We start from the raw sequence: 25,241 nt of genomic DNA on the forward strand, positions 1-25,241 counted from the left end.
GGGGATCGGTTAGATACAGGAAGTTGGAATAAAATACCTTCAAAATAAAGCTCACAACACAAAGCAGGTGACTTTAATGAAAACATCACTGTAAATGAACAAACCAGCCTCTGTGTAACACCAGAGTATAAATTAACTAGTGGACATTAAACCTGGAGGAAAACGACTTTACAACAGGAACTCGGCTCTGACAGGAAACAGGATCACTGGTGGGACTAGGAACAAACACTGGAGCTGGGATCGACCCGGTTTATTTACTGGAGCTGGCTTCTCTCACATCCAAACGGACGTTCAACAGAACTCTGAAAGTTCCAGGTCAGGGGGTCGGAGTCTGGATTACAAAAATAAACTTCTCCTCTGGTATCAAAATAGACGACAGTCTTCTTCTCTCAGGACACCTCTAGCAGACCCGGGTTGCAGGCTAGGAACGGATCCACGACTTGTGATGTCAAACACACAACGCAAAAACAGAACTCACCACGGATTGTCGGAGTTAAACGTGTTTAGGGGCGCTAGCGGAGTGCGGGGGTTGGACCAGGAGACTACAGCAGGGTAGCACTGCAGGTGCTTTCAGACCAACATGAAGGTTCAGACGAGTTCCCAGAGGAACACGCTGGTCTCTGATCCTCGGAGCTTCATTAACACGTGTGAGTGAGCTAACTCGCTAACCGCTCCCGCCTGGCGGCCTCTGGCATCCCGGTCTAGGAACAAACAACGCAGCTCTGACCTGATCCCTGGTCAGTCTCACAGTGATCCACACCTTCAGTAGTGGAACGGGGGCGATCTGTAAACTAGCTCACACTGGTGAAGCTCTCACATCAGAATAAATACTACACATTGCTGTAAAGTCCTTCCAGGGTTCTGGACAAGATCCAGGCATCCGTGCTGCAGGAGTCCTGGAGGTCCAACATCAAGAAGAAAACCTTCGTTCACAGAACCTGAATCAGCTGATCAGCTCATCCAGGTGTTTTTAGATCTGGTTATTTATGGATGTGTGTGTGTGTGTGTGTGTGTGTGTGTGTGTGTGTGTGTGTGTGTGTGTGTGTGTGTGTGTGTGTGTGTGATCAGGAGGACCTTCCTGTGGTCCAAAAGCACCTTCCCAGAGTTCCTCCCAGGTGTCGGAGCGAGAGAACGGACCAGACATGACAGAGACACTGAGTTCTGCAGCAGGAAGTCCTGATGTTCTCCTGAAGACGCCGGACAACCAGATCCATGCTGGGTTCCAACTGAGCTTCACAGGAGGAAACCGGGATGGACTTTTGCTGCGTCAGCATTTCCTAATACTGTAGGGCTTCCTCCTCCACTCAGGTAGCTCCCCCCCCCCACACCGGCAGAGGAACCACCGCTCCTTTCAAAATAAAAGTATTTTGTTTACCAAAATAAGAGTCATCAGAGAAAAGAACCCGACACAAACCAGAACAAGGAGAAAGAGTACGGATGGTTCAGGGTGCAGAACCTCCAGAGTCCAACCACAAGGACCTTTTGTAATGAAGGTCTGGTTCTGTCACCCAGCGAGCCAGGGGGGGGTGGGGGGGTGGGGGGGTCAAAGTCAGAACAGAACCGAGACAACCACGGCAGGCTCGGGTGAGTCCAAGTCTAGACCTGGAGAGTAAGACCAGAACAATTGCACCAGAAAAGTCCAGAGTTGGCTCTGAACGGATTCTAGGAACAGGAACCAGACCAGTCCTCTGAGTCCTAAACTCTGGACCCGGTTCTGGTTCTGACAGAACCGGGCCCCGGTCCAGTCTCTCTCTGGTCCCAGTCTGAGCTTTGGCCTGGTTCTGGTTTGGTTCTGTTGGGCTGCTCTCAGGACTTCATCCCCATCCGAGGCTGCTCCATGGACCCCTCCTCGTCCAACAGACCCGTTTCCACGGCGATGACCAGCGACGCCACAGAGGAGCTGCTGGGCATCGGCTGCAGCTCACCTGGAGGGTAAAGAACCAGGATTAAGTAAAACCTGGAACTAAAAAAAAATCTATTATTCAAACGTTTAAACAGAAAAATGTTAGAGACAAAATATTCTTAAAAGTAAAGTAAATAAAAAAAATTACAGTTTCTACAATATAAACAACTCATTTTACATCTGAATAAAACCAATAAATAAAAACTCTTCTGGAAAAAATGGATTTATTCTGGTTTTAATCCTGAAAACCAACACCAGGGGGCAGTACAACACCACCTGTGTGTGTGTGTGTCTCACCCATTTGTGTGTCGGTGGTGGCAGTCACTGGGCTGTCCCGTAGCGTGTCGGGGTCCTGGTAGTCCTGTGGGAGTCCCAGCCGTCGAACGCCAGGATCCAGAACAACCAAGGATCCGCCCTCACTCAGCGCCCCGTCGCTCGACGCTCCGGACACCACCGCCTCTAGGGCCAGGGCCCCGACTCCGCCCATCCCGACCCCACCTACGCCACCCAGAGCCAGGTCGTAGTCCAGGGGGAGCTCGTCCAGGCAGTCAGCGTTCAGCTGGAACCAAAAGGGAAAGATTCAGCCTCACAGCCGCCCACGCCCAGATGTTTACAAGTCAAACAGCTGGACTCACCGCCACGCCCAGGGCCTTCAGGATGTTCATCTTACACATGGGACAGGTCCGGTGGTCCAGCAGCCACGGGTCCACACAGCTCTTATGGAACAGATGCCTGCAACGGTGAAAACACCCGTTTAATCTGGGATGAGTGAGAGCCCAGCAGGAGGAGCGGAATTATGGGAATTACAGGTTAAAGGTCGGATTTAATCGCCCGAGACGCACTACATCAGAAATGATCACAGCTCTTCGCTAAGAAACTTTGGTCTGATCTAATTTCACAGATTAAAGAAAAGTTCTTACTTAAGAGTTTTTAGTAAAAACAAACGTCTAAAGTCATAAAAAGAATATTATTTAAGTAGATCTAACTCAGACTGAACTTCCTGTCAGAGAAACTCCTAGATCACGTCTGAGCAGGCGCCCTCGGGACTTCCTGTTCCAAACGTACCCGCCGCTCTGCTCTGAGTTCAGAGGTCACGGTGAGGTTACCTGCAGGGCAGGATGCGGACGACGTCGTTGGGCTTGTAGCCTTCGATGCAGACGGCGCAGTTGTCGAAGTCGACCTCGGTCTCCTGGTCGCCCTTCCTGATGGTGCGAAGTTGAAGTTTGCTGATGGCCTTCTTCGCCGCGTCGCCAAGACGACGCTGGAGACAAACACGAGGACAGGTTTTCTCTAAATGAGAGAACATTCTAGCGTGTTTCTAGATGTAACTATTAAAGTTACGTCTCAAACATCATGGCTGCCAGACTGTTTTAAATAAGCAGGCCCCCCCCCCCCCCCCCGTACCTGGTTGCGGTCCCGCGCGTTGGCGTATCGGAACCTCTGGATGTAGTAGAAGACGAGCCAGGCGAGGGAGATGATCATCAACACGATGAAGGAGATGGACACGAACACCACCGACGTCCTGCTCACGTACTTCTGCAGGTTCCTCGTCCCGATGGTGATCGTCATGGTGACTGTGATGTTGCGCTCCAGCAGGGAGACGACCTCAAGACCTTTTGGCTCAGGAATCATGATGGCGACCACATCACCTGTTCCTGAAGGTGAGAAGACTCGCTGTGAGTTCTACTAAAAAGGCGTGTGTGGGTTTTACCAGACCGATCCCATCAGACGTTCAGATTCACCAAGTAAAGCTTTATTTAAACCCGTGTTGACAACAGAAACAAGCCGCAGTACTTCCTGTTTGCAGTACTAACCGGTTCTACTAAAGGTCAAAGTTCTGTCTCTAACCAGTAACGAGCACTATGGGCATTGTTGGAGAACGTCTTTAGACCACAACAGGAAGTGTGTTTAGAGTGAGATAGGACACTGGTTCTGATAGGAGAACCTGGTTCTCAAAGCAGGAACCGACTCTGAAAGCAGCTAGATTGATATCCGCCATCTTGAATCTATCAGTTTTGTGACTGGAGGAGAAACCCAGAACGAAGGTTTCAGAAGACATTTGAGCATTTGTACCACGTCACCAGAAGTTTGCTCTCTTCTGTCTGACACAGGAAACCTGGTCCAGGTCCAGCTCCTTCCATAGAGTAACGATTAAATTTACGTATTATTTAATGAACCATAAAATGTGAGATTCCATAGCAAATATGAAATCAACTTTATGGATCTTTGGATAATTTAAACCAGAAGATTGGAACTTTTTATTGCAGGGATTATGTAACCACTTCGTATTAACTCAGAGACAACAGAAAGAGAGTCAAGTTTTAAAAGTTTAAAGATTTATTACTAAACAAATTAAAACTAGACTAACTTTAAACACTAAATGTATGGTGTAAATAAGGTGAAGGGAGACGGAGAATGGTGTAGTGTGGAATGTTGTTCAGAACCAGCAAATCCGGAGAAACGATTAGTTCTGATGGGAGTGAAGATGATAATTCGCTCTAAGCTTTTGGTTTGGAGATTTATAACACACACTGAGACACTATTCTGCCGTCCTACGTATCCTTTCGGAAGTCCCCGTTAGATCAGGAATGTCGAGGTCCAGCTTGACCTCCTCTGGAACCGAAGCCGGTAGGAAAAGCAGCGGTTGCCGACCAGACCAGTCTTGAGATACTTCCGGGTCACAACAGTTTTATTGGCATCTAGCGAGACCCAAAAAGGGGTCGTGATGGTTCAGCTTTTATTCTGAAAGGAACCGTTGCAGCAGGTGGAACAGCAACAGATTTTATCCAGCTTGTCGTTAGGTTCTTTCGGCTGAAGAGGAAAGTTACGGATTGGTCACTCCGACAACTTCTCTAGAACGCTCTGAACTCGAGTTTAAGATGACGTGGGCATAGTTTTATAATTTGGATCATTTGATTTACGGTCGAATCAAAAAGGGACACCAAGAGGGGGTTTACCAAGCACCACCAAAACACGCCTCGCGTCAGATCTGGAAGGCTCTGATTGGATCAGAAAAAGGAAATGTGTCATGTGATTCTTAACATTACGTATGATCAGTCTCTAGTGGAAACATTAGAAGTTGTATTACTTATTATAACTTACTAATCATAAACACTGTCATTTCACAGATTGTTTCACATTTTATTATTGGACTAACACTTTGTTTAATTAGCTTATTAAAAATAGAGTTCTTCTGATTTATTAAAAGAAAGAGTCCTTTGTCTTCATTCTTCTCTTGAGCTGGAAAGGAAACAGTTTAGGAGCAGAGCATGAGACCTTGAGCACTATCTCATGCAGATTAGGTTTGTGTCAGAGACTTCTGGTTTTGCTTTGAGCAGAGCAAAACAGCACAGGGCCTTTTAGGTCAGAAATGGACAAGTCATCACGCTACAACAGGAACATGTCTAACAGCAAACATCTGGGCTGCTTTTACCTGGAAATGTCACCTATTCAGATGTGCTGACTACAAAGGGAAGGATGCCACAGGTTTTATCATGACAATCTGAATCTTGGCTGCTCCTTATGGGATGTTCTGACTGCTGGTGCGACATTGTGACAAATGGATCAGACGAAAACCGTTTCCACTTCATCATCATTTTCTCAGACTTGGTTCATCCGAAACACGACGGCCAATTTACTGATCCAATAACAGCCTGGGCCTGATGCATCCCCACATCACCATGACGACCACCGCTCTAAAAATACCCTTTATGAGCCGATGCGGTGGGCGAGGCGTGGAGCGGCCCGAGCATGAGATTATGCAAGAGCCTCTCCGAGGACTGTTCACGGGATTTCTGTAATCCTGCAGCAGGCTTTTACTGCAGATCCTCTCAGAGAACAACACGCCTGAATATGGAACACCATTATATCATAAATACAGGAGTACCACCTGGTTTAGGCAGGAGGGTACTATACACTCACCGTACCCATTTATATTACCATCTATAATAAACTTGTGTGTAGTAATAATAGATTTAAGAGGTCAAATTTATAAATATTAAAAATCCCAAGAAAGAAATCAGAATTATAGCAAAGTGTTTATTTTCTCATTTATTTTGTTGACATTGAAGTATTTCTATGGTTTTTGTGATCATGCTTTAATTGGACTTTCATGTTTAAATAGAAAACATGAGTTTAGATAAAGACTGACAGCCTAGATGTGGAATAAGAGAACAAGAAGGACCAGAAAAGCCCAAAGCATCCACAATTTAGTGAACCGAAACTTTCTTTTTATGGTCGAACAGTGTGTGTGTGTGTGTGTGTGTGGGTGTGGGTGTGTGTGTGTGGGGGGGGGGTGTGTATAGAATCACAACGGGTTTGAATGTGCTGACTACCTGCCAAAGCAGAGATGGCAGAACCACCACATTCTGAGGGGAGAGAACGTTTCAGCCTGGACCGTTTTAGACGTGACACACTCTGAGCCTGATCACTTGAGTGTGTTTGCATAAAAACGAAGACGAGTCTGAGTTGTGATGAGTTTAACTTTAGCCTGAGTTGGTGACTTACACAAGAGATTAACTGTAGCAAGATGTTACTACCGCGTTAGCATAAAGAAGCTAATTATTAGCCATGGCGACTCCATTTCCTCAGGGCTGTTTTAACGTGAAGAGGTAGTGTGACTGTGTTTTCAGAAACACATTAGTTAAACAAAAAACAACTGTAACAAATGCTGGCACACGTTTGCCGGATCGTCCAGCCCTAGCTGAGGTTCGGTATCGACCCTAAAGATCGGTGCACGCGTATCAATCAAACTGATGAGTATTGAGGGAAAAATGAACAGAAAAAGAGGAAACAAAGCTGAAACAGAAAGGTCAGGGTTAAAAATTCCTGCTTCCTGGAGCCAAACCAGATCATCGACCCTCCATATCTGCTTGTTTTCAGTAACTAAACTTTATTTATAAGCACTCGTCGCAGACAGAACATCACAAAGTGCTTCACATAGCTCAAAACAAAACAAGTAACGTCATAGAATCATAATGATTAAAAATCAAGTCATTAAATGATAAAATACCATAAAACAAATGATAGATAATAACTCTTTTGAGTTATAAATAGGAAAACTAAAGATTTATGTAAAAGCTGTTTTTTAAAAGCGTCCAAACTGTTAACTCGTTCGCTGCCAGCGGTTTTCAGCGTTTTTACTGTTTTTTTAAGAGTCACAGAACGTTGCACTCCATGATGATGTCGACGCCAAAACTACCAAAACAAAGAGGAAACTCACCTCTTACATCAGGAGGAATCTGCGTGTTTCGAGCGTTATCCGTTCTTTCATAATCCGTTGTGGAATTGTGATTGGCAGAAGCTTTTCCGGTTCACACCTCACTTTTTTTTACAGGAGTGGTCCAAAACGATCTCCTAACACATGGATGTCTGCCTCCTGATCATGTGATGCAGATCGGCTTTAGAGCTGGGATGTTTGTTCACACAGTGCGGGGGCTCGTTCCGACGCCCACACAGTCAAACAATGCAAATGAGGAATTTAGCCGTCATTGACAGTGTAACGGTTGGGTTTAAAATGATGACTTTTCTCGTCAGTGGCAGTGAATGAGTTATTAACAGTGTTGGGAGCGTTACTTTAAAAAAGTAATTACTTATAGTTACTGATTACTTTGTCAAAAAAGTAACTCAGTTACTAACTGAGTTACGAGATAATAAAAGTAACTACTGGTAATTACCAAGAAAAATAACTACTTAGTTACTTTTTTCATTAAAGAATGCAAGAAAAATGGGTTCCCCTCTTAATTAAACTTGCTTAATTTACTATAAATGACTACAATAGTGAAATATAAATGACTAGTGTCTGGAACATAATAAAATGTCCAAAAGTTTTTTATAAACCTGAATAATTTAAATAAATTATCACTTAACAGGAGGAACTACTAACAGGAACATTACACTCATCTAGACTATTTAAAGGTCACTGTGTGATATTTAACAAGACCCCAAACAGCTCAAATGCATAATTGCGAATAGAAACACCTGTAAAGGTACCTGAGCCTGTAAATGGTCTCTCAGTCTAGTTAAATTACTGAAATAAAAGTATTTTTGCACAGTATTTTAATTTTTCCAGCTTCACATAATTGTGTGTTTTAGCAGCATTTCTGTTGCTGCTAATCTAGTAACGGTTAAATAACTAAATACAATCATTTAAAATGACACTAGAAGAGGCACAAGCCTGATGGAGGACTTACATTTACTAACATGGGTCAGACCCAACCACAGAAGAGCTGAAGCTGGGTGGTGAACACACACAGGTAGTTCTAATAACACCTGAGCTCCATGACGTCTGAGACTGATGCATCAGTGTTACAGCGGGGCTAAAGACATGATCAGAAACAGGTTACAGCTGGATGACCTAGGAAGGTAGAAGATCAGGACGTCTGAGCGGTGAACAGGTGAGCGGACCTTCAGGACATCCCGCTGTCACGCTAAGAAGGGCACGGCTGCAGATCCACACCTGCAGCCGTAGACTATTCATCACGTCTTCTTCGTTCTTGATGCGCGTGGATGAAAACATCTGCCTCTTTAGCTCCTGATCAGCTGATGACAGCTTCAACACACCGCGCTGCTTAACGCACGCATTTTCTTTTGATAAAAGAAGACGGTAATTATTTAGATTGATTGTTACTGAAAAAATATTTTTTTTTTAGTAACGCGGTTATTTTAAACTGTGTTATTCCCATCACTGCTCTGTGGGGTCTACAGCAGGCAGCGACTGAGACAGTGAGAACACTGAGGGTCTCCGCCCACCCGGCCAATCATCATCGTGTTTGTAAGTGCGTTACCGACACCTCTCTCTACCTGGCTGCAGCTGAAGTGTGGCGGTCAGAAAGTCTCACACTGTTGCTCAACGTTCGACAAGCACATAGTAACGCACAACCTTCCGTCTCCAGTAACGGTAACGGCGTTGCAACAGTGGTAAAAGTCATTAATTAGATTATTCCGTTACCTAAAAAAGAACACCGTTATACTTAAACGCCGTTACTCCCAACACTGTTATTAATACATAAGAATAAAGGAAGATAAAGCTGGGGTGCAACAGCCTGGAAGGAGTGGTCACCTCGACTTTTATATAGGGCTGCCATGATTAGTCGACTCGTCACGACGACGTCCACAAATAAAATAGTTGCTTATTTTGTAAACGTTTTTTAAATCTCGCTTGCTGCGGCACATTCAGTGGTTGTTTCCTGCCTTTCTGCTCAGCCGCCGCTTTAGCTCCGAGGCAAATGCGCAGTAGTGGCCGTCCAGATCAGCATTCGTCATCGGAGAAAGAAAACATGGCGAGTCGGTAACGTAGCTCAAAAAACGGAGGGCTCGGGTTGGAGCATAAGGCTTTAACAGTTCAGTAACATAGAGAGGAGCTTGACCATGTAGAGCATTGAACGTTAGTCAGGATTCTAAACTCTAAAGATAACGGGTAACCAGTGCAGAGACATTAGAATAAGAGTGACGTGTGCTCTTCTGTTTGCTCCAGTTAGGAGCCTCGCTGCAGAGTTCTGGACCGACTGAAGACGGTCAAGGGCTTTTTTAGTTGTGTGAAGAGTGTGTTACAGTAATCTAGACGGGAGGAGGAGATAAATGCATGGATGACCATTTCAAGTTCATGTTTTGACACCAACCTTCACAGTTTGGAGATATTTCTTAAGTGATAAAAACAGCTATATGGGATGGCTTCTGGTCCACACTTACCGCAGCTCGAGCTGTACCAGCTAAATACTCGGTGCCACCAGGAGGAAACAACCACTAGCGATACTATTATTGCAAGAACAATTCCATCCTACTGGTCGTCTTTTTGCCGCCGCTCTCTGAGACTGGGCCAAAGACCTGTCAACCGCACTGGTCCTGCTAACTGAACAGCTCCAGAGATCTCCAGGCACTTGCTACAGATGGCTCCGGCTTGTTTCCCCCAATCAGACGCTTCCACCACCCCACCAGAAATTAGTGAAGCGGCAAATGGGAGGGTGCATGCCGGGAAATCTGCGCCGGATTTCCCAGGATCGGCATCAGCCCGAACCAAGTCTCGTACACTTTTTTCTGGTGAACATCTGTTCCCTTCAAAATAAAAGTTTCATTCTTAGTGAGATTTTTACATCCTGCACGTTGGATTTTCTCCTGCTGACTGAGACATGGATTAAGCCAGGAGAAAACAGTTTTTACCAACCTACTCCCCCCAGAATGCTCCTTCTTCAGTTCTCTCAGGCTTTCTGGCAGAGGTGGTGGCCTTGCTACCGTCTTCAGGAACGTTTTTAAATCTAAGTTCCTGAACCATCAGAGCTCCATTTCATCTTTTGAGCTGCAGCAGAAGACGGCTTCTTTAGCTTAGTTATACGTTGTATTTAACTGTTTGTTATTGTTTTATGAGTGTTGACTTGCGCTGATTTTATGTAATATCTGTTATTGTTATGTCCTGTAAAGCGCTTTGGTCACCTTCCATGGTTGTGGAAAGTGCTAAATAAACTTGATTGTCTGCAGCCATCATGATGTCACTGGAAACTTAAGCAACGCCGTTTCTGTTGAATGCTTTTTACGAAAACCAGATTGGAATTTGTCAAAACTGTTGTGTAGTTCCAGAAAAGTAATCAGTTGATCTGCAACAACCTTTTCTAATATTTTAGAGATAAAGGGTCATTTAGAAATAGTTCTGTAATTTTTAGGCTGAGATGAGTCCAAACTAGTTTTTTTCAGGATAGGTTTAACAACTGCATGTCTGAAAACAAGGTAACAGAGCCAGATTGTTGAGATAAATTATTAAAATCCACAATGCATGGGCACATTTTCAGACTGAAAACAGATCAAGGTCGTTGCTGCTGAACACAGCAGGCTGTCCTGGATGTCTCTGTGTGCCACAGCCCGACTGTTTTCCATTCAGAACTCAGGTTTTCCTTGTGACCAAGGCCTGACTGTGCAAGCACACCCTCGTGTAACCCCAAAGATTGAGAAAAATATCCCAAAAGAAGATTCATGCTCCAAACTGGGACTGGCTGCAGCTGCAAAAGTAACAGTTTAGTATTTAACAAGTTGATCTGCAAGCTCTGAGTACAAAGCAATAATCAGAGAGAAGCAGCTGGGAGTGTGTCGCCAAGTCTGGACAAGTTTAAAACATGTCGGCTCACTGGTGGATGCTTTAACAACAAACGGCTGATTAGAAACAAACAGAAGGAATGCTGCCTCCCACGTCTGTAAACGCTTGACCCTGATCCAAACACAGGTTAGTGGACAAACATTTACAACTTGATGGAGAACTAAAGACAGGGAAGCAACAAGTCTGCAATCCCAGCCACATCTATTGTGTGTGTGTGTGTGTGTGTGTGTGTGTGTGTGTGTGTGTGTGTGTGTGTGTGTGTGTGTGTGTGTGTGTGTGTGTGTGTGTGTGTGTGTGTGTGTGTGTGTGTGTGTGTGTGTGTGTGCGTGTGCGTGCGTCAGGAATTGCTATGTCGTAATATAACTCTTCATCATCAGTTCAGTTATGGTGCACCTCATGGCTAACTACTTGGTCCTAATAAATTCTCATATCAATATTCTTGAAGATATGTAACTGGATTAGGTTGTCACGGTGTGAAAATTTAATCTCACGGTGATTATTATTGTCTACTTTTTCTACCGGGGTTTACCGCTACACCGGTTACCGTGACAACCCTAAACTGGATCAAATAAAGCAAAATAATAAATTATACAAGTTTTGCTAAGTTTGTATCAGAAATTTGTAGGTTTTTGTTGAGATAGGCTGATATTAGTTTTATTGTTGCCAATATCTAGATGTTTTCTGTCTAACTCGGGGGTCGGCAACCTTTTCCCCTCAAAGAGCCATTAGTACCTGCTTCCCACAGTAAAGAAAACACTGGGAGCCACAGCAGAGACCTGCTTTAAACAATCACAACAGGTGACAGCAGCCAGTACCGGTCGCTCGTGTACGTCAAAGTAATCTTTCATAAGAAGATTATCAATAAAATGATTTATATAAAGTGTATCCAGAAGTTGTAGCCCGTCTCTGCCTACAATAGTTTGATATTTTTCACCCTGTTGGTGGTTTTACTGAGCAGGTGCCACTTTTGTCATACGTTTCTTTTTAAAACATGTTTAGACTGTTCAGAATACAAATCCAGGCTCTGTCACGTTTGATTGTTGTAATTAAACTTTGTAGGTGGGGAAGGTCAGAAAAGGATCTGATCAATTTGTTTTTCCCTCATTTACAGTGACGGAGATAATGGCACAGTGCGCCTGGCTCTGGTGGTAATCAAGTTTAATTATATCTCTTTGCAACAATTTTCACAAGAAAACAGAACAGTTAAAAGCAGGGCTTGTGTTGACTGGACAGTTCCCGTATTTGACCGTTTATTTTGACGGAGAAAGAATAGAAAGTATTACCCCAACGCATGCAGACGAACTGACATTTTATTCGTTACGCACATCGCAGATGTAGCTAAATCACTCAAGAAAAGATTCCCATCTGAACATCTGAGCTGGACACTGCTCAGCGCAGCTCCCTGTCAGCGCGTACGTACGGTGCACAGCGAGCTGAAGATGTGGAGAGGGGCTTGGAGCGCGTTGCAGAACCAGAGCGCATGCGGGAAGCTTCCTCCCACTGAAGCGAGTGTTTTCCAAACCCGGTCTCTCAGAGAGACTTGTCACTTAGAAAATGTTCCCTGATTATGAAACTTTGGCTGAATAGTGCTCGTTCCTGTCTCCAATGTGGCGACACATCCAGGAGCCTGTCTGAGGAGAGTCCCAGAATCTCACATACTATTCAGCTCAGAAAGCGCCTATGATTACGCACAAGCGTGACCCGTCAACCCGGTCTCACAGTCAGACCGGGTTGGACCAAGCATTTTATTTAAAGGGGCATTATGGAAGTTTGACAGCCAAAACATGTAAAGAAATTGTGTAGAACTTTCTTCTAGATATTTCCTGCAAATTAGCAAAAAAATAGCCATTTTCGCTTCGAACCGTTCTTTGAACGTTGTTTCAGCTGTCATTAAGGATATAAATGTTACAGATACAGGAGCTTTAGCTCACCTAGTAAAACGTTGGACTCCCGTGCAGAAGCCCTGGGTTTGATTCTAGATGTGAACATAGTTTATTCAGAGTTAATTTTTTTAATTAATGGTATATTTTTTTACAGTAAGATGCCCAAATTTTCATTTGAGACTCGCCGATCGGCATTGAATTCACAGGTAAAAAAGATGTGGGTTCAACTTTCATTTTGGAACAATTTTTCAAGCAAGGGAGGGGAATGATCTGAGCATGCAGGAGGACTGACCTATCATAAACCTTTGTCAGCTGTGCTGAAGAGAAAGGTACAGAACCTAATTATTTAATTAATTAGCTGCGTGTTCTCCTGTCCTCCAGGCCACACACACACACACACACACACACACACACAAGGGACTGTCTAAGCTGTTATTTTCGTTAAGGAGTGTGCACGTACAGCATGCGCGCCTCGTGCACAAGCCTACTATTGAAGCTGCCATTCCGCTTTTGGCCTGAGGGGGCAATCGCGAGCATAAAAATTCAAAACTCCGTAAAGTCCCTTTAAATATCCATTCATTATTTTACAAGCACAGAGAGCCGCATCAGATGGATGGAAGAGCCGCATGCTGCTCCAGGGCCACGGGTTGCCGACCCCTGGTCTAACTGAATGCTAAAATATAGCTAAAAACATTGAATGCACTACATTTCTGAACATAATCTAGTTTTGTTAATTATACAAGTCGCCCCACATTAAAAGGATTTTTTTAAACCATTTATAGCATTTCTGCATAACAATGATAAATTGTTCCCATCTAACCCCGTCCTTGTGTACGCGGCTGTTGCATAAACGTTTAAAGAATGTTTAAAAGTACTTTTGTAGTTCTGCTGTGGTATAAAGAATGGACTTCCTGCTCACAACATTTTTTTGCGTAATTCTTGCTAACCTACTGGTCAGGATGAGAACTACAGAGGGTGCAGCATGAATCAAGAGCCAGTAGCAAAGGAAATTGTTGCCTATTTATAAAATAGTTAGTATTTCTATTTCTTCTATTAGTGTACCAGGAAGTCGCTTTTGAATAACAATAACTGCTGAATCATGTTTCATTGGTTGTGTAGACATCGTTCTGGTTTTCAGGTTTCGTGTTTCTGGCATTTAAATATTGAGGACGCTGAGATGCATCTTCTGCTCGTTTTTCTCAGAAGAGACTTTATTTGTTCTGCTGGCAGAGAACAGCCGGTTAGAAATCCCTCGAGGCCAACGCTGAACTCACGCTGACCCACTAACAACAATGTCGATCAGTGTTGACCCTAAAAATATCACCCTGGGATCAATATGGCTCTCATGCTGGCGTGTCGCTGTGGTTATGTAAAAGCAAACTTCAGCACAAACCTTAATTTAAACCTGATCCGGGTCTGAGTGGGAGGCTGCAGAAATAAAAAGAGATCTTTCTGCTGATTTATCTTTCTTCACATTTTTAAAAGCATTTTCTCTTCAGGATGGAGGAACTATCGAGTCTGGTACGGTTCCATAAATCAGAACATCCAACAGTTTAATCAATAAAACACATGAAAGGTCCTCCTTTTTTTACTCTGATCCATCAATTCTCCTCTAGATGAATCCAAATATGACAACCCTGACCTCTGCGGAGCCAACCGTGGCTGTCAGGACCACCGAACACTGATGTTTCAAACCATCACTTCCTCCCTGAGGGAAAACGCGCCCATATTTGGTGTGTTATGTCATTACTCCAGTTCAGCGGAGAGAAGCCTGACATGTTGGGATCAGCAACTCCAAACTAATCTGCAGGATAAACTGGGGAACGATAAAGCAGCCGATCCCACACTGTCTGTTTTAAGGTGGATTAACGACAAACGGCCCCGACTAGACGAGGGATTCGCCGGCCGCAGCCTGGCCCCATGCCCCCCCATTCTCTGAAGTCTGACTCCAACTTCTCCTTACTTGGGTCTCATTTCTTTAGGAGCTGAAGCTTTAAAACATTCTAAATAAAGCAGCAAATGGGTTTTTTTTTGTACCACAGAAACCGCCTAAAACCCACTTCAGAGACCAAACTCATCACTACTGATACCAAATAAGTGACTGAAGCAGTTTTTCTTTCAGAGGAATTCCTAAACGAGAGGGAGAGTTGTTGTATCTGAGGGAATCATCGAGTGGGAGTCACAGGGATAAATAACACAGTCTTATGTAACAATTTAATCACCACATATCAGTCCTCATGTGACTCACGGGGGAGGAAAGATGGACGATTTAATCAACATTCCTGCGCTCAAACTGTAAAAATATCTGCTAACTTGCTTTTAGAAACGAGATGTTCAGATAATCATAAACAGTGTCGGTCTCTAATCAGGGGTCACGGCTTCTCGCCGTTTGTGATTGCTCGTAGCTGCCCGAGCAGTTTCCCGCAGAGCGACACGGGCAACAAGATTTGGTCGAGAAGTTTGTTCCCAAAAGAGGCTTCATCTGTTATTTAGCTACATGGTTGATTCAGCAAGAAGGATGTGATGAAAAGAAAAGACGAGTGTAAAGTGTGGAGAAAGACTGTAGCGCAAAGTCATGGTAACACCCTCCTCCGCCTTCAGTACAACTCATAGGTGACAACACTCACATGACCAAGTGAGGGTCGCGTCTCTGAGGGTTAGTGAATGCATCGCCACACCAGTCAGTCGTTTCAGCGCGATTACGCTCACGATAGGGTGGTGTGTGTGGGTGGGCGGGAGACATGAGTGTGTGGAGAGTTCCACTGACAGTTAGCCAAGCCAATGGGACATTCCTGGACGGGTTGCTGTCGCCGTTGTGAGTTTGCCACAGTTGTGAGTATAGTACATGTGATGTCAGGGTCCGAAATTAACACTCGCCACTCGCCAAATGCGAGTAAATTGCTCCATTTGGCGAGTAAATTTTTGAGCTCTACCTGCCACCTGGCGAGTAAATGTTTGCACCAAATTAGTTATGTTTATCAGTCATCTTCCACGGATGTCTGATACTCCTCCCGCCCGCCTGCATGCAACGTACACAAACGTACGCGAAACGTGAACGCCGCATCCAACGTCATTTCCACCTATCCCATTTAATCAGTTTATCAAGTCAGCCGTTAGCTTCGTGTTAAAACTAGCGGTGAAATGTGGCGGTTTTTAACTGGAGTCAGCCAGCCTTCCAAAAGAAAACTCGTCGAACTGGAAGAAAAACCACCAGGACCAGTGGCAACCAGAAGATTTTGTGAAAAGTGGCGAACTGGAGACGGCGGAGTCGTGAGACAATGGCTGCATTATGATGGCCACGTAGCGTTGCTGCCTTTCACAGACAACTGTCCCTCGGCATTCTTCAAATATCCAAAAGATGCCCGTACTTCCGACTTTGTCTTCTTTGAGGGATAATAAGTGCGCATGTGCCGCCGGCAACTTCCAGCAGATGATACGGTGGCTGGTAAGGGTCACCGCGCCTACACCGCAGCCACGGTAATCCACCGAGATAAATATATATATATATATATATATATATATATTTTTTTTTTTTTATTTTTTTTTTTTTAAACAAGACGGTTATTATTTATTGTCAACTTTTTTACCGGGGTTTACTGCTACACCGGTTACCGTGACAACCCTAGCCCTAACACACTTTCAGATATTCTCATGGTGCAGCTGTGTTCTCCAGAGATCAAGGACTATGACCCAAATGAGGCTGTAATGCTTTGGCACAAAGACGGTGTCAGAAGCAGGAGGCCAGACTTCATGGACAGAGAAAACAAGGAGTCTGACTAGATTTCAATGAAAGAGTTCATAAAAACATCTCTAAAAATAAATAAATAGTAAAAATGACAAAAGAGTTGTTTTCCTTATTAATTGATGTTTTAATTATTTTGTCACTCTGTTTGGAATCAACATAATATAGAATAACATGCTTTAGGTAGATCTAAATCATTTAGAATTTTGGCCGGTAAAAAATGTGCTTGGCTGGTAGATTTTCATCATCTACCGGCCAACTTGGCCGGTGAGTAAAAAATTTAATTTCGGACCCTGTGTGATGTTTGTGTATGTTGAAGAGTCGGTGCATAGAGGAACTAACATCTGTTTTCGTTGCAGCTACACCCTCGCTGCTCAACCAGGTTCACTTTTGTCACGAAAATTGTTTGTGTCGCATGAGTGTGGGTTCAATCAGCCGATAAAAATCGGAACTTCTTCTACTACTACTACTACTACTACTACTACTACTACTACTGGGCGAGCTGGCGTGATATTTCTAGTAAATCCAAACAGCTGCAGTAGTCAATCCCCCGGGTTACTGCCTCATAGGCTTTTAAGGTGTTTTAAGGGTTTTCCCCCTTAGTTTCAGTCCCTGATAGGGTTGTCACGGTAACCGGTGTAGAGGTAAACCCCGGTAAATAAGTTGACAATAATAATAACCGTCTTGTTTTTCAAAAAAATATATTATCTCGGTGGATTACCGTGGCTGCGGTGTAGGTGCGGTGACCCTTACCAGCCACCGTATCATCTGCTGAAGTTGCTGGCGGCACATGCGCACTTTGTTGTTTACAACCAAAACTTTCTTGAAGCTAAAGCTGAAATAATGACCAAAGGAGGAGACGGCAGCGCTCAGGACATTTTTTATCCCTCAAAGAAGACAAAGTGGGAAGTACGGGCATCTTTTGGATATTTGAAGAATGCCGAGGGACAGTTGATAAAAGACGGCTATCCTGTTTGCAGCACGTGCAGAAAAAGTGTCTGTGAAAGGCAGCAACGCTTCAAATCTCATGACCATCACCCACAACTCTACAGTCAACGCAAGGCAAGCTAACGTTAGCGTTTTAGCTAAAATGCGTGATCCGAGGATTTGGGTTGAGGGAGAATGCAACGAGTCGCTATATAAAGCAGCCGCAGCGCCGCTACCTGCATATAAACCGTGTCGCGGACACCCCCATGTTGAAATGACGCTATGCATTACGGGACTCCCAGGGGCAGATAAGAGTTGGTCTCTCTCCGAGAATAATTATGAATTTAACAATGATTACTGCCTGATGACATTTTCCCAAATCTGCAAAGCTCACTGGAAGGACACAAACCGAGGACAACATTTTCCTGATATAGGGTTTATTACTCAAGTAAGGGTAAAAAAGTATCTGATTAGAAGGCTACTTGAGTACTGAGTATCATCTGATCTAATATTTTTAAAATGATGACATCAAACAAACAAAAAATAAGAAGTTATGGGCAAATATTGATATTTTAAAGACTAAAGGGGAAAAATGTAAACAAATAAACAACATAATTACAAAATAACACATTTTAGGCAAAATTTAGACACAAACTGAGGACAATATTTTCCTGATATACAGGGTTTATTTAGTTGTCTGAAAATGTAACACGTTTAAAAAATACCGCGATAATACCGAATACCGTGATAATTTTGGTCACAATAACCGTGAGGTTAAATTTTCACACCGTGACAACACAAGTCCCTAACTGTTCTTTTTGTTACCGTTTGAATTCTTTTGTTCATTTTTATTTTTTCTTATCATGTTGGTTTATGTGGGGGAAGAGGGATATTTTAGATCTTCGTAAATTAATAAAGTTTAATGAAGAATCTGTTTGTGCACACCTGACTCAGTTCTCCCTGTGTGTGTAATTGGACTCGTGCTGGAGGTCTGCGAGGTATCTGGGTGTGTGTACGGGCCACAGCTTTACTCGGCATCACCACATAAAATCCATCGTCAGAAAATCAGAGCTTGATTCTGAAATACTTTGTGTCTGTGGGAAATTTGGGTTATTTTAATTTAAAACATGTTCCTTTGTTTCCCTGAGAAGTTTTTCCAGCTGTGGTGGGGTTGGGAGGGTGTCGCACACTAAATGTTTCGCTTCCATGAAGGGGGGATCAGTTTCGCGTTGCAGCGCCACACTTCAGCCTAGGTAGGAGAAACACTGCTTGTTCAGTTGTGCTTGGTTTTCAATCTTAACTAAAAGTTTTCAGTTTGAAATTTATTTGCAGAAATTACAAATAATCGCAATGAACATATCTAGAGAAATAATACAATCAGTAAAGCTGTCTGTGGACGTCTGGCCCAGTGCTCGGACTGACATGGATCAGCTGATCTGGTAGAGTAAATTTCTTCTCTCGGTGTTTCAGGAATCCGCTTCAAATCACAGATTGGCCAGGAAAATCTATCCTTCTCAGCTGAACATGAACCTCCGAGTTAACAGGCAGCAAATGAAGGGAGTTGATTACAATAAATGTTGTTAAAAATATACTTTTGCCCAAGTAGTAGTAGTAGTAGTAGTAGTAGTGTGCTGATTCTTGGAAATAAAACCAAGTGGACAAACTCCAGGACTCCAGAGAGTGGAGCTCATAAATAAAATCACACAGGACTCACTTTTACATGCATCATTCACCGCCCGTATGTTTTGCCCTTATTCTGCCATTTCTACCTTGACTGAGCATTTGAAACTCCTCTGTGAGATGAGTGCGGCCTCTTAAAAACCATGACATTATTGGGATTGTTGGAACGGGAATCAGTCGTGAAAAACACATTTGACTGATGATTATACAGCTGTAGATGGTGAGAGACTGTTCACACACACGAACATCTGAGCATCATGCTGGTAGATGCTAATTCACAAATGTACCTGCAGGATCTGAGATCACCAGAGAGGGCGAGGAAACCAAGTCCCCTGGAATGTAAACAACACATCAGCTGTGTGTTGTGACTTTAAAAATTACAGATGTTATAGATCAGGCTCGTGTTGATAGTCTTCAATAACTTTAGAACTAGGGATGCACCGATACGATACTGGTATTGGTATCGGTGCCGATACCAGTATCGGTATCGGTAAAAGTTAACCGATACCAATGCAGTTGCTTGAAAATGGCTTCCCTGTAACTTGTCATTTCTGTTCACCTAATATTTTAGTTTTGTGATGATTTCCATTCATATATTTTACTTTGTATCTACCTCACAGTCTTTTCCTGTTGAAAGCAGAGAAGAAAATAAAATCTGTATCCCAAATTATTGCATTTTTTTGTGTGGTAGAAGTATCGGTATTGGTAGGGCTGCTCAATTAATCGAATTTTAATCACGATTACGATCTGAGTTTTGAACGATTATAAAAAACAAAACAAGCCGATTATTTGCTCCTCCCACTTGCGCTGCCCTGAGTTGCAAATGAAGCGCTCCTCAGCGTTGCCAACTTGGCGACTTTGACGCTATTTCTAACAGCTTCTCAGACCCCCTTCTTGACTTTTTAAATCTTAAAAGTACCCAGCAAACACCTCAGAAACATCTCTGGTAACCCTTAGCTACTTTCTGGATAACTGTCGTCGACGTTTCCTGCAGGTTAGCTAAACACTCCGCCTGCGCTCCGGACCGTTCTTCAGGAATTGGGAAAGGGAATGATGTAGTGATGTGTCGGTCGCTAAAGAAACAGCTCTCGGAGCCAGCTCCTTGTTGGAGTAACCAGAGTGAGTGACACACACACCGCACCTGCGGACTCCTGAGCCGCTAAACACACGTGCAGCTTGCCCTGATTGCTGTGAGACCGGGTTGGGGGGTGGGGGTGCAGCTGTGGTTGGGACAATTATTACATTAACTGATGGACTTGTAAATAAATAGTTTATAAATAAGGTAGAAATAAGTTCCTCACTCTGATAAATAATAACTAACCTCTCTGAGGACACGGTGCTAGTGCACGCTCCTACAGCACCTTGACACGACTCAATAAATGTTATGCAACATTTTGTGAACATCAATTTATTTGCATTTATTTGTTATAAATGCCACTGTATAATTCTTGCTGTCAGTATTTGCAAGATATTGGTATTTGGGTCTGTACTGGTTAGACTTAAATGAGTTAAACCAAGGTCTATAGCCCTTGGGTCATAGACTATGAGCTATAAGTATATTGGTCTTTTTATACTGGGAATCAGGAGTTATTTTAGTGATCATCTTGTTTCTTATTTATTTTTGTCCCGATTGTGCCCTGAGCAATTTTATGACTGAATAAAAACAAATAAAATCAACATAAATAGAAAAATCATCCTAAATAATCGTGATCTCAATTTCAGTCACCATAATCATGATTATTATTTTTGCCATAATCGAGCAGCCCTAGGTATTGGTAATCTGTATCGGCGAGTACTCAGATCCAAGTATCGGTGTCGTATCGGTTTGGAAAAAAGTGGTATCGGTGCATCCCTATTAAGAACTACAGTCGATAATACAAACTAAAACCACAAACCTGATGGTTTGACTACAGCGCGCGAGCTACTTGACCAAAGGTCGCGTTGAACCTCCAAACAAAACCCATAAAAGCATCAGAACATCTGCACACATCTTTATTTCCAGCAGGGTCTAAACTCTGCAGATGTTTCTCTGGGAGAGCCATTCTGACGTGCGATGGCGTGTCAGATTCCCTGAAACATCACGAGAAACCAGATTAAAGTCAACAAGTGCAACTTTCTTGTGAGTTATTTCCTGGATTTTTGCAACTCAGAGTGGGAGTGGGGGTCCTGCTCGGACCGCTGAAGGGAATTCCAGCTGCTGGACAAACAGCTGTTAGCAGGCCTGGCGGCTCTGACGTCGGCTCCGTTTGAACATTACGTAACGCAGTGCTGCATCAACCACAAACATCTCAGAGGAGCAGGAATCCCACACCAGCCTTTTGACCGCTCTACCACCAGGCTGGGCCTGGAGATGGTTTCTGTTCTCAGATCAGTTTCTCATCAGATCAGAACCACAGATACAAAATAACCTCTCCAGGCTGGATTCAGAGGATTGTGACACGTGGCTTCTAACTACAGAGGAAGTTAAAGACCTTTTCCCCACAGATTTATGAATAATATAATCCAACCACCCCTAAAGGATGGGTCTGCTTGACTCCACCATAACTTTTAGGTCAACAAGATTAAAAAGCTGGAACCATGAACCAGCCACCAGCAGAACTTGCAGCTGTCTCAGTGAATCATCGCTCAAACGTTGGAGAAACAGAAACAGGACGACTCGTCCACGTGGCTCAGAGTTGCCGAGTCAGCTGTCTGCTTCCTCTGCATCATATTAGGTCAGGTCTACAGCTGCTGCAGCCAAACACAGATGTTTCAGCTTCTTACAGGAGAAGATCCGCTTGTTCTGAGAACAACGGCTCAGGACTAACGTTCTGGTCTCACTAATGGTTCCAGGATGGTCAAACTGTGGCTCTAGTGTCTGACTATTATAGACTAACCAGGGATGAGATCCAGTCCGAGTCAAGCCTCGAGTCACTGAGGGGAAGGGGAAAATCTGATGACTTGATGTCTTCATACAAAATCTCCCCTTTAGGACTTTGTTATGATGTCAGCATCGCAACCATATGAGCAATGAGTGATGTCACTGATCTGCATCAAAGGCGTCCACAGCCATTACTATCATTAAAGATGTTTGATTCTGTAAAAATACACTGGATTTTGCAGTTGGTGTGACCTGTTGGGAGAGCGGCTAATGGGCCATTCCCATCTGTACCGGGTCGGCCCGGGCCGGGTAGCCCCAGTCGGCCCCAGCCTGGCCCGGTTGATTCCACACATCCTTGTCTTAAGCCCATGTGGGCTGATTCTACCCACCAATCAGAGGCTTGCTCTAATGGAAGGTGTGAATTTGCTGTCAGCAGTGGGTGTGTTGGCCCTGGTCGGCCTGAAGCAGACCCCCTCGAGAAGAGGGCTGAGAATGAGCCTTGGTTGGCCCGGAAAAATACCAGGCCACCCAGATATGTAAACAACCTACGCTACCCGGCCCGGGCCGACCCGGTACAGATGGGAATGGCCCATAAGTGACATAAAAAGAGTGCTCCATAGGCCACAAAGTGGTGTAAATTACAGCATTGAGAGTTTAGGTCCCTGCTCCCTCACCCTACTGGTTGAAAGTAGAATTACAACTGTTGTGAACAACCATGCAGATGCCTGCTATAGCTAGCGCTAACAACGCGCTAACGCACCAATGTTCACCCTGGTTTTAGCTCTTTGCTTCACCTCCAAAGACATCACTCTCTTACTTTTACTTCCCGGTTCCGCCATGATGCCAACAAAAAAAGGTAATTATTTTCTTCTTCTTGTACTATTTATTGATGATGAGCGAACTAAAAATGCTGACTGCCTAATGCAGGTAAAGAGCACCTCTAGAGAACATACCCGCTCCACAACACTGTTACGTTATCTAACCAGCAGAGGGCTGTAGAGTGGTGTCAAATACGAGACTGGTCACGTTTCTAACTCAACAATCACTGAATGTTAAAATTATATCTTAAAGTTTAAAAAACTATTTAGTGTTACTTAAACCTGCCCCCCCCCCTCCCCCCAATTCTGCTTCACCAGCAACACTTCCGCTTTTACCAATGCAGGATGTTTTGGTGATGTTATTTCGGTTACATGTGCACTGACTGACATCCAAGTCGATCCAGGTGGATCCTATGGTAAAAAGCTGTGAGTCTTTATCCAAGTTTACATGCACGTTAGAAAACTGACCTCTCAAATAAAGTTGGTTCCACTCCGGTACAGTAGGTGGCGACACGTGCCCTTTTATGTTGACATTCTTCCGGTTAGCTTATAGCTACACAAATATAAATAAATGCTACCGGGAGTGAAGCAGAGGGAACCGAAACAGGATATGCACAATGGCCGAAGGAATGGACGACGACAACGTTGCAGCAAAGCTGTCTGATGGTGTTACAAGCGTTACTTTGTGGTGATGATAACTTCAGAAGACCACCTCCGCGATCGTCCATCCGGTTTGGCTCGGCTGAGCCTTTTACATGCAGATGAAGTCGGGCTTCTACGCCTTACCTGGGTGCTTCAGCTTGACTGGAACCAGTTTGCCTTCAGCCAAACGAACAGGTTCATATGTGTTTAAAGAAAATGACTTGAGTCTTCTTTTGATGCGCATGTTAACACACTGAATGACTCCAGTCCAAGTCATGGCTGGCTTTTTTAGTTTACCAAATTTTCTTCCTTGCTCCGTTTTTACACGGTTCTGTTGATGTTTCTGACTTTATACTGGGAGTACCAAAGGCCAGCATGAACAAAATCAGGCCATGTGTATTTTCAGCAGATGCACAGAGATTCAAAGTCCTAAATGAACAAACCTAAATCCATTAATGAAACCTGAGGGGCATCACTGTTCTGTGCATCAAGTGTTCAGCTGATAAAATCAGAATGACCCTGTTGGTCCTTTGATGATGCAAATGCCCACCAGGAGAGACTTGATCAACACAAATTTACTTTACTCTGAAAAGGAAGTGAAACTGAATGAGAAAGCAGCCAACGTCCAGATGAAAACTTAGAAAAGAGCTATCAGATTTAAAAAGGAAAGATAGAGAAGAGCGTGTTGTCCGTGCAGTTTAAAATTAAGCATCCCCTTCTGACAACCAGGAAAACAAAGACTAAACTATCGCTTGGGTCTGGTGTTCCTACAGGGGGGCATGGGTCCATTCGTTAGTGTAGGACGGTGACAGAGAGAGGATGACCCCCACATACCTTGATGGGGCATCGTGATGGTGTCGTTGGCATTAGGAGAGCCCACGTTAAAGATAACCACCGCCGAGGCGTTGTGCGCTGCAGCGTGGCGGATCTTGTCCTTGAAGGTGCAGTTCCCCAGGGCGATCAGCGCCACCCAGGCCCCGGCCTGCTGGGGCACCGCGAAGCGGCCGTGAGGGTCGCAGGCCTGGCGGTCCAGCGGGGCTGTGGGCAGGACCACCACCCCCTTGGCGTCCCGCTTTGGGGAGTGCTCCCCGTACCGTCCGCACTCGGTTTTCTCCGTGCGCAGCTCGGAGGTGGCCGGGTCCACGTAGGTGATGTTAACGAAGGCGGTGTACCACTCCTCCCGCTCGGCCACGGTGAAGTCCAGGCACAGCAGGTGGACGAAGCAGAAGGACAGCAGCCACGTAGAGAGAGCCAGGCTGCGGCAGGCCGCCACCAGCGAGCCCGGGGCCATGGCGATCCTCCCCGGAGAGCTCGTTGGACGGCGGTAAATTAAACGCCGCACCTCTACTCCACCATGCTAACCAGCACACTGCTCCGAGGTTCCTTAGTCGGGGGGTTTAACGTCTGTAAATCTGCTGCGACCCCTTCAGCCGCTCCCCTCCGCTGATGCCAGGGTACTGAGCAGCCCGTTAGCAGTCTCCATTCCCGACCAAAACGAACACGGTTAAATCCCGAACAGACTCGGCGGGCAGTAAAACGCACGAATCTCACCGGTAAAATACACAAATAAGGAGGCTCCGGAGCACCGTGAAGCCGGTATTTTAACGTCTGCTGTGTTGTATACAGCTGAAGCTGCTGTTGAGCTAAGCTGTATTGTTTTGACTGGGCCACGACTCACCGACCGTTAAGCCTCTGTGAACAAGA

General features: G+C 44.5%; 1 protein-coding gene across 1 annotated transcript; it reads right to left on the bottom strand.

Moving 5' to 3' along the window:
* Positions 1 to 45: 45 nt before the first annotated feature.
* On the bottom strand, positions 46 to 25,241 carry rnf150b (ring finger protein 150b). Its single transcript, XM_015946154.3, has 6 exons — positions 24,372 to 25,241; positions 3,308 to 3,558; positions 3,010 to 3,164; positions 2,539 to 2,635; positions 2,201 to 2,462; positions 46 to 1,925 (listed from the first exon to the last, which is right to left on the bottom strand). The coding sequence occupies exons 1-6, from the start codon at positions 24,826 to 24,828 to the stop codon at positions 1,807 to 1,809; spliced, it is 1,341 nt and encodes a 446-aa protein (XP_015801640.3). The 5' UTR covers positions 24,829 to 25,241; the 3' UTR covers positions 46 to 1,806.

This window comes from Nothobranchius furzeri, chromosome 2 (assembly GCF_043380555.1).
Source record: "Nothobranchius furzeri strain GRZ-AD chromosome 2, NfurGRZ-RIMD1, whole genome shotgun sequence".
NCBI classification, from domain to species: domain Eukaryota; kingdom Metazoa; phylum Chordata; class Actinopteri; order Cyprinodontiformes; family Nothobranchiidae; genus Nothobranchius; species Nothobranchius furzeri.

Bases quoted from the DNA above. Each gene is read 5' to 3' on its own strand.
- rnf150b (XM_015946154.3), bottom strand. From the start codon at position 24,828: ATGGCCCCGGGCTCGCTGGTGGCGGCCTGCCGCAGCCTGGCTCTCTCT. The intron at 3,165-3,307 runs GTACGGGGGGGG...GTTTGTCTCCAG, and splicing joins ACGCGCGGGACCGCAACCAG to CGTCGTCTTGGCGACGCGGC. The intron at 2,636-3,009 runs GTAACCTCACCG...TCACCGTTGCAG, and splicing joins GTCCGCATCCTGCCCTGCAG to GCATCTGTTCCATAAGAGCT.